The sequence below is a fragment of the Pieris brassicae genome, chromosome 6 (genome assembly GCF_905147105.1).
Source record: "Pieris brassicae chromosome 6, ilPieBrab1.1, whole genome shotgun sequence".
NCBI lineage: Eukaryota > Metazoa > Arthropoda > Insecta > Lepidoptera > Pieridae > Pieris > Pieris brassicae.
The window spans coordinates 10434945-10449928 of NC_059670.1; the positions used below are offsets into that span (position 1 = coordinate 10434945).

At 32.4% G+C, this 14984-nt stretch overlaps 1 protein-coding gene across 1 annotated transcript; it reads left to right on the plus strand.

Moving 5' to 3' along the window:
• The first annotated feature begins 216 nt into the window (after positions 1–216).
• LOC123711048 (obg-like ATPase 1) lies at positions 217–13985 on the plus strand. Its single transcript, XM_045663443.1, has 11 exons — positions 217–376; positions 612–796; positions 7220–7280; positions 8484–8611; positions 9198–9373; positions 9482–9559; positions 10139–10236; positions 10542–10682; positions 11932–12028; positions 12577–12724; positions 12891–13985. Exons 2-11 carry the CDS (start codon positions 616–618, stop codon positions 12974–12976), a joined length of 1194 nt encoding a protein of 397 aa, XP_045519399.1. The 5' UTR covers positions 217–376; positions 612–615; the 3' UTR covers positions 12977–13985.
• Positions 13986–14984: the final 999 nt, after the last annotated feature.

The window sequence follows — 14984 nt, forward strand, 5'->3', positions numbered from 1 at the left end:
TCTACACTAATACATTTGCACGAGATGTACTACTAAAATTATTAGTGTCAACTGCAAATCTTAAAATAAATGATAATATTCGTCGCAGTCCGAATTTCAAGTCTCAGTCTTCGTATATTAATAATAAGATTATAACGATGATACAATCTATGCAATTTGTGAAGGCAACTAGTAAGCATGTGTACATGTACAATGTAAATTGTACACATCAAGTTTACGTCAAAGCTGTCAATGTACGGATTGACAGTGTTGTTGACATTACAGAAACCGGTGTTGTGTTCAATTTTCCATGGCATGTGGTATATCTTATGATAAAGCTAGGAATATAAATTAAATAAATAGCATAAATTATTTAAAATCGAGGACCTCATAGAATGTATGTATGCACAAATAACTTTTTTTAATATTATACCGCGCAAGCTTTCTTCATTTTTAAATTTATTCCACCTCAATAGGGTTATAATTTTTATTACACATAATATTTATCTATAACCAAAATATAATGAAAGGTTGATTAATATTGGATTTAGGTTATCAAATTACAAAGAGGTTTTCTATTTACACAAAACTAAATAATATAAGTATTCTTACTAGGATTTTGATAATTTCAGTATAATGCCACCTAAAAAAGTAGAAGAACCTGAAAAGAAACCACTAATTGGCCGTGTCGGAACAAATTTAAAAGTGGGAATAGTTGGTGTACCAAATGTGGGAAAGTCAACATTCTTTAATGTTCTCACCAAGAGTCAAGCAGCTGCAGAAAATTTCCCTTTCTGCACCATAGATCCTAATGAAAATAAGTATCCAATTTGTTGATCTTATTTTATATTTCTCATATTATGGTGACATGAAATTTTATTTTGTTTATTGTTTAGAAGTATTAGTATTTATAAGAACTTCAAAATAATATTATTTTAAACAGAGGCTATATATAGACCAAAATCTACCCCTAGCTATAAAATTCCATGTCACCATAATTTAAACCAAACCACCAAAAAGGTTACGTTAAAGTTTCTATGTCATTTATTTAGTTAAATAGGCATTTCATTTATGGCACATTTATATTTGTAAACTGTTAAAGCTGAATTAATTTTGGCTTAGCTGAGAGAAATACTTTTTATTCTAAATGTAATAATAAGAATTACATATAAAACACTTCATATATCACATTTAAATTTAGTATAAAGCATAAAAACTTGTTTTTTAACTCTTATAAAAATAAAAATATAATACTGTCAAATAATTACATGTCAATAAACAATGCATCAATTTGAAAAGGCAAAATGAATCAATTTGAAAAATATTTTTCAAATGTAGAAATTAATGATGGAAACTATATTAATGGAATAGAAATTTGCAATGGTGTTTGCTTTAGAGGAAAATATAACTTAATAAAGAAACATGAAAGTGTCTGTAAATGTCATCCACCACCATTGGGTGCGTCAGCTCTTGGGTTAGAGAACACCAATATACCTCTTCCAGATCATTTGGACTTTTTCAATGCTTGGACAGATGCAGATGCGCAAGAAGCATACTTAAAAAGAAAACCAACCTGCTATTTAATATTAGGAAAATCTGGTACAAATTCGTATACTTTGGGAGAATCCCTCTCTAAAAAGATGAATTGTGTTCACATTTGTCCAAAAAATGTATTAAATGATGAAATTGACCAAAAAAGTCCTACTGGACGCTGCTTAGACTATAATATGAAACTTAATAAGGTTTGTCATATTGATAATATTCTGCCTATAATGAAAAGAAAATTGGAATCTCCAGCAGTTAAACATAGAGGCTTTGTTATATCAGGAATACCATTAATATCATATGAAAGAAATTTGCAAATCTATTTCAACAGTCTCCATGGCGAAGAATCTATTGATGTTGTTGAGGGAATGCTCTATGACATTATATGTAATTTGAAGAAAAAAAAGTCGAAAGCCCAAAAGGAGTCGGCTACATCGTCAGTCACTAGTGGAGTTGGAGTAGGTGAAGAAAATGAGGAGGAAGAAGTAGAAGAAGAACAAGAACCAGAACCGGAAGAGGAAGAAGCACCCCGGGTTGAATTGCCAAAACACATATTAGACACATGTTCTAATATAATTTCTTTTAAGAAACCTTATTTTGAAATTATGAGAGCCACAATCATTCAACAGATTGAGGAAGTATTTAATTTTAAGCCAGATATTTTAATTCATGTAATGTGCCCTAACAGTGATTTGATTACAAAGAGAAGTCATAAGTATTTTAACTACTTGACTAGTTCCAATACTTTTAGCCCATTTACAGTTAATCCTGATAGTGAGGTAAAATGGCCATCAAAATATTATTTGCAAGACTACAATCAACCGTTTGATAGTCATACATTTAATCCTAAATATAACTGTAAGCATCCAAGTAACTTTTCTTTTAATGTCGAGAAACAAATATGTAATTTTAAAGACCATCTTGTTGAATTCTTAGACACTAAGATTAAAAGCTATGATCCAAAATGCCTTGTGAAATTGGATGGTCGTGCTTCAATTCATCACATGATGCATAACATCATGGAGAGGATAACTCTACTACCTATAAAACCTGTTTTACTTCCTGAGCCACTATACTTAGAGGAGCCACCAGAAGATATGGATGAATTTTGGAAAACAGTGGAGGAATTGAATGTTGTTAGAACTCAGAATGTTAATTTTAACAGATATTCTTCACCATGGTACAATAGATGTCCTGTAGAGTTAATGAAAAGAAGATCAGTACAAGGAAATCCTAGATTTGCAGTATCATTTTTTAAACATGTCTATTTATTGTCTTCACTGAATGATATGATATCATTTTGCAGAAATCCTCGTCCTTTTCTAAAACTTAAGTACCTAGAGCCCACCTGCAGAATTATTGTTATAGGTTCAAAATGTTCTGGAAAATCTCTTGTCTCAAATTGCTTGTCTTGGTTGTTTGATGCAACAGTAATTAGTTATTCAGATATTTTAAATAAAGAAATAGAGAAGAAATACAATTATTATGCAAAGAACATTTTATCAGAAATTATAACTTCTATTGAAGATGCTCGCTTTATGAAATGGGAGAGTAGTGAGATTCAGAGAATATCAGACTTGAATATGTGGTTTAATACAAATCACAATATTTTAAATAGATACATACAAGTGTTTCAAGAAGTTTTGTCAAAAAAGCAGGGTGAAGTTGTTAGTGGACCTCTATCGAAAAAATTGAAGAATTTGAAATTAAAATTACCGTTTTTTCCATATTTGAATGATATGGAACTATGTCAGGAAGCCGTGCAGGGGGAGAACCTGCAGAAATATGCTCCAGCTGATTTGTTAATAGTAACAGAAAAACCAAAGATACCTGTTCTTGGTGATGAAGATGTTACTAAGGCAATAGCTGAATATATTGAAACAAATGATTTACAAAAGGAAATTGAACCAACTTGTGAAGAAATAATGACAGAAATTATGAATCACCTTAAAGCTATTGAAAATGAATACTTTTCTCAAAACTTCGAACCATGTTATGGTAAATTTATAATGGATGGTTTTCCGTCTGAAGTAGAATATTGGGAATATTTATCTGAAGCTGACATGCTACCTGACTATACCATTGTATTAACTGAAAACCGAGAAATTGATGACGATCTTTTAGAGCATTACAGGGGAATAGAAAAAAGCATTAAAAATTACCAAGAGCGATTTCTTAATAGCAATGACACCTTAGTCAAAACAAAGCTTCTCAAAGGTCTTCCTTTAAATTCAACTTATTTAAATATGAAAACAACTGTGTATGAAATCATAGATAATATATTAGGTACTATATTGACTGATGACTTATCTTCAGAAGGCAATGTTAATTCTGATTTACAAACGTTACTCACTGAAGGAATAGAGAAATTTCGAGAAGGTTGGGAATCAGTAAAAGCCAAACTAGACGATAATTCGAAATGGTATGGAGAAGTAGAACTCGAAGGTAAGACAGACATAGATGTCTTAGACGAAGTTTTGTTACAACTGCGTAGAGCGTACTGTACTGTTTCCATTATTGATGAAGATAGAGAAGGTCAAGACCATGACTATGATAATGAAATAAACCAGGATCTATTAACATACAATGACGACCGCAATTTGTCAGATACAAATATTTTTTGTCCAGTAGCTTTCTTTGATTATAATGTGCTTTGGGAAGGTAAACCCGAATTTAGTGCTAAATATAATAATAAAACTATAATGTTTTGCAAAGAAGAGTGCATAGAAAAATTTCAAAAAGATAGCACACGTCTCCAATCCTTAGTAAAGCCTTTTAAAAAAACGCCTAGTCTGAGAATTTGTACTGTAGGCAATATAGGCAGTGGAAAGTCTACCTTATCAAGACGTCTAGCTAAAGAATCTGGCTTATTATATGTTAACTTTGACGACTTTATCAATAACTATGTGATTCCAAAACATTTTAAAAAGGTTGGTTGGCAATATGAAAACAGTTTTGTAGAAAAAGCTGTAGAAGAAGAAAATGCTATCGAGTTTCAAATGGATGAGGAGAACGCCAACCTTGTTGCGGACTTGCTTTTTAACGAAGCTGAAATAAGAAGAACAATCTTTAATTATTTTGAACAGGGCGTCCCAATGCCATCTTTACTTTTGCAACAAATCTTAAAAATATTGTGGTTTGAGGAACCTTACAAGTCAACGGGAATTGTAATTGATGGGTTTCCAAAATTGCCAAATGATGTAGAGGATATGGTATCCTCTTATTGCATTCCAAACGCAGTAATAGGATTAGAAGCAAGTACAGAAAAAGCGATAGAAAGAATTTCACCTATAATGTTTAAAATGTGGCGATATCAATACAAAGAGGCAAAGCTGCAAGCTCAGGCAAAGTTTGAAGGTGAAAAACAAGAGTGGTTCGACTTTATTACAAAGAATACTGTTATTAAATTGATTGTGGATGAAATGATTGAATTAGTGATTCCCAATGAAAAGGAACTTTTACAAAATTTGTCAGCGCAAAGCACAATTTTTGACGCCAATCCGTTAGGATCCTCAAATGTTGATGTAAATTTATTTAACACCTATAACGAGGTTATTCAGGAGTATCCAGCTCCAGTTGATCAAAGTGAATGGGAGAAGCCGGATGATGTTTCGGAGAGAATAAATACAAGAATCGAAGCCATCTATGAAGTGTATGAAGAAAATATCCAATCTGCAATTGATACACTGACAGAACAAAGAGTGAAGATTATTGCTGTTAACGGCTTAAAGTCTATAGAAAAAGTATTTAGAAATACCTTAGACAAATTATCTCCTTTGTTAAACAGAAATGAATCGTTTTTAGAACAAACGTTTATTATAAATGGCGATATAGCTGAAATGTTGATTTATGAGGGATTTTTCTTTTTGAGCAAGTTTAATAGAATGTGTCCAGTTTTCCTATATGATAATCCGTTAATACTACACAATCCATACTATATTCGAAAACGTAAGGGCAACATATTTCCTGTTATTCACCGTGCCTACATATATTTTATTTCATCTGAAGATAATGTTAAAAAATTCAGGTCTAACCCTTTAAAATACATAAAAAGTAGGCGTATCGAGGCGTATGTAGAATATCCCTTACGGATAAGCATTATTGGGCCACCTAAATCTGGAAAATCTACGTTAGCCGCGAAACTTGCGAATCGATTTGGATTACTTTGCGTCAGTAGAGGTACTTCGATTCGACATATTATGGAGAATATGAATTGGACCCAACTTAATTCTAAGATAAGGTCATCACTTGAGGGAGGAGATACCATAAACACAGAAGACATTATAAAGTGCATTCAAACCACAGCTATCGACCATAGATCGATATCATACGGTTTAGTGTTTGATGGTTTTCCAGAAACAGCTTTTGAAGCTTCTGAATTAGTGAAACATGGTCTTTATCCTTCAATTGTTTTCGATCTTAAAACAAGTTTGTTAAAAACTTTAGAAAATACCCACAGGGAAATACATTTTGATATTATAAAGAAAAAGCCGACGTTTTCGAAAGCATTTGTCGAGTATCGTTTCCGTGAATGGGAAAAAAACAGCTCCTCCGTACGAAAATGGATTAACGGTGACATTCAAAATCTTTACGAATTACCTGCAAATGGTACATCGTGGCAGTGTTTTCACACTTCACTGAATATTATTGAAGATATATCGAAGAAAGTTCATCACTACTTATCCAATTACGATTTCAAAGTGGTCAGTGCCAGTGTTATGGCTATATCGAATGAAATATTTGTATCAAAAATGTCTGATTTTAAAAACTTTTGCCCAATGTGTTTCATGAAGAAAATATACATAAACAGCGATCACCCTGTGGATAAATCTGGTGTTGTTCAGTATAGAGATGTATACTACTGGATTTGTAGGAATCACATTAAGGATTTAGATAAATTACCAAACATTCTGTCTTTGCAATTGAAAATAGATATACCTGAAATCCCAGCTATCGTAAAAACAATTTACCCTTCACTTGTCTATGAAAATGGAGTCTGTATAGTGACATATGCTGAAAATCTTCCAGCACAGAATATAATAAAAGGCAACAATAACTTTGCGGCAGTCTACAAGGGTCGTTATTACTTATTTTGTAGTTCCGATTGCCTGGACTCCTTTATGCATAAACCTTACTTATATTTCGACATTGAAGTTTTTAAGGAAACGTCTGGATTTCCCGAGATATCTCTAAAGACGTTACCGAATCTTGGGTATCTAGAACAAACCATAGGTAATATGATAACAGCTGCGTGTTGCGCCGTTAATGTAATACGTCCGAAATATCTTGGACTAAGCGTTTCCATCTCCGGGGTTATTTATATAGCACTTTATTTGAAAACTCATAATTGTCGTATTGACTCACAATTGATGTTATATAAGAAAGCTTTAAATATTTATGAAGCGAGATGTAAGCTGCCCATTGATGTAGGCTTGAAGTTACGATCTATGGATAATCCGTTTGCTGACTATGTAAAGTTTTACGGGAGAATCAAAAGTATTATGGGGACCGAGTCTGGTACGGAAAAACAATCGACTACGGAGTCTAATGAAACTTGGAAATAATTATTAATATATTGTGTTTTTAATCATTCGTTTTATTTCTAAAATTGCTGAGTTCATATTTACAAGGTAATTGTATTTTCTATATAAAGTTGTTCAATACAAATGTCTAACCTGATCATTTCTTCCAGCACGTCGTGTACCGGTACCGGATGAACGATACGATTATCTTTGCCAGTACCATAAACCTGCCAGGTATGTTACTTTGACTTTCCTTGAAACAATTATATTTTTGTAATATTTAATTCATGACAAGTTGTGACAAAAGTCTTTTATCGCTGGTCCCCGCACTATGGAGTGCCTGTGTTATGGGTAGATCCCGTTATGTAACAGTCAGTTTGGGGGCTTTTAAAATAGCAACTGCTGTCGACGGACAATGATTAAACAAACGAAATAAATTTTATACAAACCTATTTCACGATATTGTCAATAGTTATTACAAAATAAGAAGATCCCAAGTTGTCATTGAATATTGTACATGATATTCAAAATAAAATTTCATTAGTGAGCCTGCAACATAAAGGGAAATTGATCTGTGCAAAATTAACAAACAAGAAATAAAGGTCCAGACTTTAGATCTCTAAAAATTATTAGTAGTTCTTATAAAGAAGTTCAAATTGATAACAGTATTGTAAACAAAAGCACTATAAAAAAGTACAGTTTTTGCGAGTTACATTTGGTCGAAATTTTTTTTTGAAATGGATTTTTTCAAGCTGGCGACGAAGTTAATTTTATATAATATGGATAAAATAGTTTTTGTATTATGAAAGTATTACAAAATAAAATCTTTTATTTGTAGGTTTATTTATTCGTAGGTTCGATCACCGACTGCGCACCAATGGATTTTCTTTCTATGTGCGCATTTAACATTAAGCTCGAACGGTGAAGGAAAACATCGTGAGGAAACCGGCTTGCCTTAGACCCAAAAAATCGAGGGTGTGTGTCAGGCACAGAAGGCTGATCACCTACTTGCCTATTCAATTTACAAACGATCATGACACAGATACAGAAATCTGAGGGCCAGACCTAAAAGGTTGTAGCGCCATTGATTTATTTTATTTTTTATAGATATATTATTTTGTCATGAAGATTGAACGTGTTACATGAGAGAAGAATAAAGAAGTTACTTCATTATAAACAATAAAAACGATATTTAGGTAGTAAGAAAGTCTAGCCCCTAGACCTCCACTAGGATACCCTGAGTCAAGCAGCCAATCGCTTTCTTTTGACATGTTAATTCTACTTGATAATAGTTTAATTATAAAATCTATTGCACAATAATATTTTCTTTTTCAGCTTTGGACAGGTTGAATTGATTTTTTTTTGTGAATGTATAAAGTTCCGAACTCTTTCATCATGCTGATACTATTGTTTTTATTATGAGATGGTAATTTCCAGTAAAGTGCCTGCGTTTCTGAACGTGGTGGACATCGCTGGGTTGGTGCGTGGGGCTGCCGAAGGTCAAGGACTGGGAAATGCCTTCCTCTCTCATATCAAGGCATGCGATGCAATCTTCAACTTATGTCGTAAGTATTGAATCAAAATGAATTATGTATATTTTAGAGTTGTCCTTATTTGTTTACAAAAACTTAATTATTTTTAAGTCAACGGGAATCGAATTAGATTGAAGAGTAAAAGTTATATGATTGTTTCACTGTTTAAACAACAGATGACACAGTAACCGCAAATGACGACTGTCGTCATTTGCGTACGAACAAACGTAATAATTTATGTTTAAACTGTCGCATTAAGTTTTATGATTATCTTCTATCTTCATAATAGTTGCTATCTATTACAGCATAGTAAAATTAGGTAAATGATATTACTAACATTGTGTACAAAATAATTTCCGTAGAACATCCTCCTGATTATATACTAAAATGTTTTGCAAAAAATTCTGAAAAACCATAACAGATATACATCACCCAAGGAAGTTAAAAATGGGATCATTAAAACAGTCTTAATAGTGCTTTACGATTATGTTCCCCGGGGCAAGCGATATTTTATGTATTCCATATGGTGGCTATATCTTCAGTATTTTTTTTGTTAATATATAATTAATATTAGCTAGGATTACGAAATAAATAAATATTGTGAAATAATGCGTTACAGGTGCCTTCGATGATGAAGACGTGATTCACGTCGATGGAGATGTGAACCCTATCAGGGATTTGGAGACAATTGGTGAAGAGTTGCGTCTGAAAGATGAAGAGCAACTGCTGCAGAACATTGAGAAGTTGGATCGGGTTGTCGTACGTGGTAATGATAAGAAACTCAAGCCGGAGTATGTAAGTGTTTAAAAAACTGATAAATTCAATATTATTATTACGTATTAACACTAAATCTGTGTTAAAATCATAATTATATGTAGATAAAAAGTATAAATTGGTTTCCAGGACTCCCTGATGAAGATTAAGAGCATTTTAGTTGATGAGAAGAAGCATATCCGTTTCGGAGACTGGAGCTCATTTGATGTAAGTTGATGTCTTAATACAATAATGAGTTATCACTTTGGCCTATACATGTCGGGTGGCGCAATAGAACGTGCATTTATTAAGTATAGGCTAAAAAAATAAATATAAAAGGTACGAAATAAAATATAGGCTGATTAGGTAATAAATGATTCTGGGGTTGTAAATGTTATATGGTAGAAAATTAATAAATAAATTAAATATAGCTGTGAAAATTGTCGCGACGAAGTTTACAGCGAATTTTTAAGTTGGATCTTAAACTGCATCCTTATAAGCTCCAGTTAATACTGGATTTAAAAAAGCCGAATTCGGTGCAAGTTTGGCATTTGTTGAAATAATGCTTAATTTATTTTCCACTTTTGACAACATCCGTTTTTCTAACGAGGCTTCATTTTCATTTAAATGGGTTTGTAAAATCGTATCTTAGAGATGTCGCTTCTTAGCTCCCGTTGCATCCCTTATAATTTTGTCAGCATTATGTTTTTCTATAAACGAACGTTACATTATAGTAAATAATTAAAATAAAATAACTCAAGTATTCAGCCATTTTGCCTAATCTAAGTTTTTTTTTTTAAATTACAGATTGAAATTTTAAATAAATACCTGTTCCTCACTTCGAAGCCAGCGCTTTATCTTGTTAATTTATCCGAAAAGGACTATATTAGGAAGAAAAATAAATGGTAATCTTCTATTTTAATGCATTTATATATGATTCTAGCTTTTATTTATTTTTTTGCATTACAATTTTTTTATTATTATCTTTCTCTTTTTTTACGATAATCTACTATTTTTTTCTGAACCATTTTTGTTTCTAATATAACACTTGTCCGTACCTTGAATTGAACATTGTAAAGTTAATATATTATTCTGCTTATTTGTAAAATAAAAATCTATATGTGAAAATTTTTAATTGGCCCACATTGTTATATACATCTATTTCTGTATTGTGCTGTTAATCTTCTTAATAAATAAATAAATTTTTCAGGTTACCAAAACTAAAGGAATGGATCGATAAGAACGACCCAGGTGCACCTTTGATCCCCTTCTCCGGAGTCTTCGAGAGCAAACTACTGGACATGGACCCAGAAGAGAGACAGGCCTTCTTGAAAGAACAAAATGTTACCAGGTAAGGTCATAACCATGACATATCATACTTTAAATTGGACTTAAAAAATAATAAAACAATTATACTACTTTAGAAAAAGAAATTGCGTTTCCCTAATGCATTCCCGGGCTACAATAGTTCTAAAATGTTGTTAGAAATTATATAAAATTAAATTTAAAAAAAACAGAACCTCATTGCATGTCACTCTTGGACATTGAGCTGTCAGACGTCAGCGGTGATTTGTCAAATTTAAACTAAAACAACTACTATTTACTGGCAATACTTACATCCAAGAGAGCGACGCTCCTGCCGGCCAAGAGAAGTATGTGGCACTGTACATCCATAATGTGCAATAATTTAGTTTTCTGTATATTTTGTTTGTTTGATTAATGAACACAAAAATACGATAATTGTATCTAAAATGGTAAATACCCTTCATATTTTTTTATAAGAAAAAGAATTTCCCTTTTAAAAATGGATTCAATCTAATGAACTAAAATACTCCTTTGTGTCTTTCTGCCAAATTGTGACAACGCTGATTATAATAAACTATTTGACTATTTGTCAAGATTCTTGAATGCTCCCTAATCTAAATATGTGTTTACTATGGTTTGTTCAGTCAGCTGTCAGCTTACAGATTATCGACTTTTAAAATTAAGTGTGAAAGTTGTCTATGTCTAAAGAGTTCAAAAATTTAAGAAACTTACCGAAAATAAGACATTTTCACTAGCAAACAATTTTTACTTAAAATTTCATGAGATTAAACCTAATGATTTCTTAGAACTTACTTGAATAATCATCAAATCGTGGAGGTTTTCAATATAGCGCGATATAATATCTCTCTTCAGCTGAAAAATCTTGAAGTAATTTCATATTTCTTCGGCAGTTATAAAGTACACTACTCAACAAAAACACTACGAAGTTTTTTCTGTCCAAAAATATTTAGTTATCCATTTCTTTCCAGTTTTAGTAATAATTATTATTATTTTCTTATTTATATTATTATATATATTATTTACACACAAATCTTCCAACACTTCGTTACTTGCAGTTTAAATTTTTACATTTTTTTTTCTCCTATTATTATTACATTATTTTTGCAGCATTATGCTGTGGAACACGTCTGCTCCACAGCATAATGCTGAGCCACGGCCAGTTGAACGACACGCACACATTACACACATAAAATGTAATATTTCGTGTGTTTCTTTAGTAATAAATATTGTCTGTCTGTGTCTGTAAAATACAATGAATTAAATGTACTTTTCAGTGCTTTAGATAAAATCATCGTCCAAGGATACAAAGCCCTGCAATTGGAGTACTTCTTCACGGCGGGAGTGGACGAAGTTAAGGCGTGGACCATTCAGGTACATTTCTATCGTTTTCGAATAGTATTCGTATAGTAAAATACTTTTACCAACCATGAATGTTGCTAGGCGTATGACTCGACACGTCGTAAGTTCAAACGCCGTGTCCAATAGATTTTTCTAGCGAGGTGTATCAACTACAGGGTCATACGGTAATGGCAAATGTTACGGAACTATTGAAATTTATTTAAACTATGAATTATTTCAATTTACTTTTAGTACTTTATATCGTATTGGGCTTTGCCGGTGGACATTTAGATATTCATATAGAGACATTTGCCAAGACATCATAGAAACCTTGCTGTGTTAATTATTTTTTTAATTAACACAAGAGGCAGATATGAGCAAATGATTTAGTATCGTTTTTTTTCAGACTTAAACCCTTGTAACTAAAACGCAGATAGAACGCTGATATTTTCAGTACCTTAATTCGTTAAGAAAATTTTGTCGTATTGATCCTAGTTTAATTTCTATCATTACAAAATACGAGCATATACATACTTATATGCTCGCCATATTGAACTGAAATTTTGCAATAATATTCGCAGAAAGGCACCAAAGCCCCTCAGGCCGCGGGGCGCATCCACACAGACTTCGAGAAAGGTTTCATAATGGCTGAAGTGATGCACTTCAAGGACTTCAAGGAGGAAGGTTCCGAAGCCGCCTGCAAAGGGGCCGGCAAGTACCGGCAGCAAGGTAAATAACTACTAACAATAGTTTATGTTAAATTCTCGTGTCATATTGTTTAAATTTTTAAAAGGCTGGCAACGCATTTGCCTCCTGCCCGTTTGACCTCTGTTCTATGTCTGTCCCATGTTTTAGTAGAGACGAAAGAAAATAATAAATGTTATCTCTTTTCCAGGCCGTAACTACGTAGTAGAAGACGGCGACATAATTTTCTTCAAGTTCAACGCAGGCGCAGGTTTAAAGGACGCTAAGAAGAAATGACGTGACAAAGTCCTCTTACTTCTAGTGCATATGCTATACATGAACCTCGCTCTTTACTCTTTGCTACACGTCGCTTGATTTGACACATATATATATATCGTTAGAAATATTAACAACTAAGAATTAACTCTGTTGAACATTATTTACCTATATACAGGTATCTATATAACTACTGACGCCTTTTTTAAGTTTAGTTAATGGTTTTTGTATGATTTTTTAATAAAAGCATTCAAAAAGTTGTAGAAAAATTCATAAGTCTAAATTAAATATGAACCTCTCAGAATATATTCCATTTTCAATATCAAAAATGTTAGCATTATACAGCGTGTCCCATATATCGACTTCAGACCAGATATGGCCTGCTCTCTCTTTCTCTATCTTTAACTGGCAGCTCATGTCTGAGCGTCGTGATCAGCAAGGAAGCATCTGGAGCTCACTATCTGTTTCCTCAGATTTGTCTCCAGCGCCTCTCTTATGACAGTGTACAGGTTGAGGACGAGTCTTTCACTTGATTAGTCCCTCTAGTTTGTGAACGGCCTTAAACACCTAAGAAAATTATTATTTTTGTTTTAACAGTACTAAAAACAATTTTGGCTTACTAACATTGTTTAGTACTTTTTGCAACACAGGGTGTATAAATATTATAATGTTACCTTTCCAATGTCAATAATTAAAAAAATAAGTGACATAGATTTTTTTTTAATTTTCTGGGGTCCAGGACCTGTCCTATTATCCGACTTCGGCTTGATAGTAACTGGACACATCCTGTATAATGCGTATATTTTATTTGTAGTTGAATTTGATGAATTCTTCAATAAGCTTTTTAATACACCGAGATATTGTTGTGTCGTCAAAATGAAACATTTGTAAATTTTTATTAAACATAATTTCAGTGTGATTTTGCTAATCGTGTTGTTTCACTCTCACATATTGTCATACACAATGTTAGAATGAGACAGCACACTGGGTATGTTGTACCTTGGTACCTTAAATAAAAACCGTTATAATATATATTTGTTTTATTTTAATATCCCTTGGTATCCCTTGAGTGATGTTTGAACAAATTTTAAAACAATTGCGTAAAATTAATAGAATTTTTCACAAAAAAAGCATAAATTATACATAATTACTAATAATAATTATTTGGTTTAACGCCTTGTTTGTCCGGAGGACACTACTGTTAGCAGTAAGATTGCTCTTTTTCTGTTTTTTATTATATTGTTTGTTATTGTACCATTTCGATTTAGACTCCTTCAAGAAAAGAGCGTAACTATTCATAAAAGGCCGGCAACGCACGCGAGCTCTCTGCCATTAAGAGTGTCCATGGGCGACGGTATCACTGAACATCAGGTGAGCCTCCTGCTCGTTTGATCCCGTTCTATAAAAATAAATATATAAATAATTACGTCTGCGTTTAAATTGACAAAATCATTTCACTGACTATTTTTAGTCCTAGGTTTCTTAAGCAAAATTTTGAAATAATAAGTTTAATTCAATCACATTATTAAACAGTATTAAAAAACTTTACGTAGTCTTACTTACCGAGAATGAGCGCTATTCGAGTTTCTCGTGTATAACACACAATTAGTGGTTATGGAACCCATACTAGTTGATGTTTAATAAAAAAATAGGCTTGATACATTCGTAACTTCTAGAAACCGCTAAAACTCTTCTCTAGACAAAATGGCATCGTACCAGTTCCTATGACGTACCATGCAAATTCAGATATACATATGTCTTTATTAATATATTTGTTATTTACTAACTTATCCCTTTGATGTCTTTGTTCATTTTTCCACGCGTGTAGTTTCCCTGGTAATGGTAATTTCCATGAAACTGGTATAAAACCATTCCCATAATATAAAAAAATATCATTTTTAAATCACAAATACGCATATATTATATTTCGATCAAAAACAGTCTTCGAAGATTAAACTCCAAGTGGCTTAGTCAAGATGCCTTAACGGTAGCGAAAGTAGAAAGTCCAAAACTAAATTTGTATGAAAAT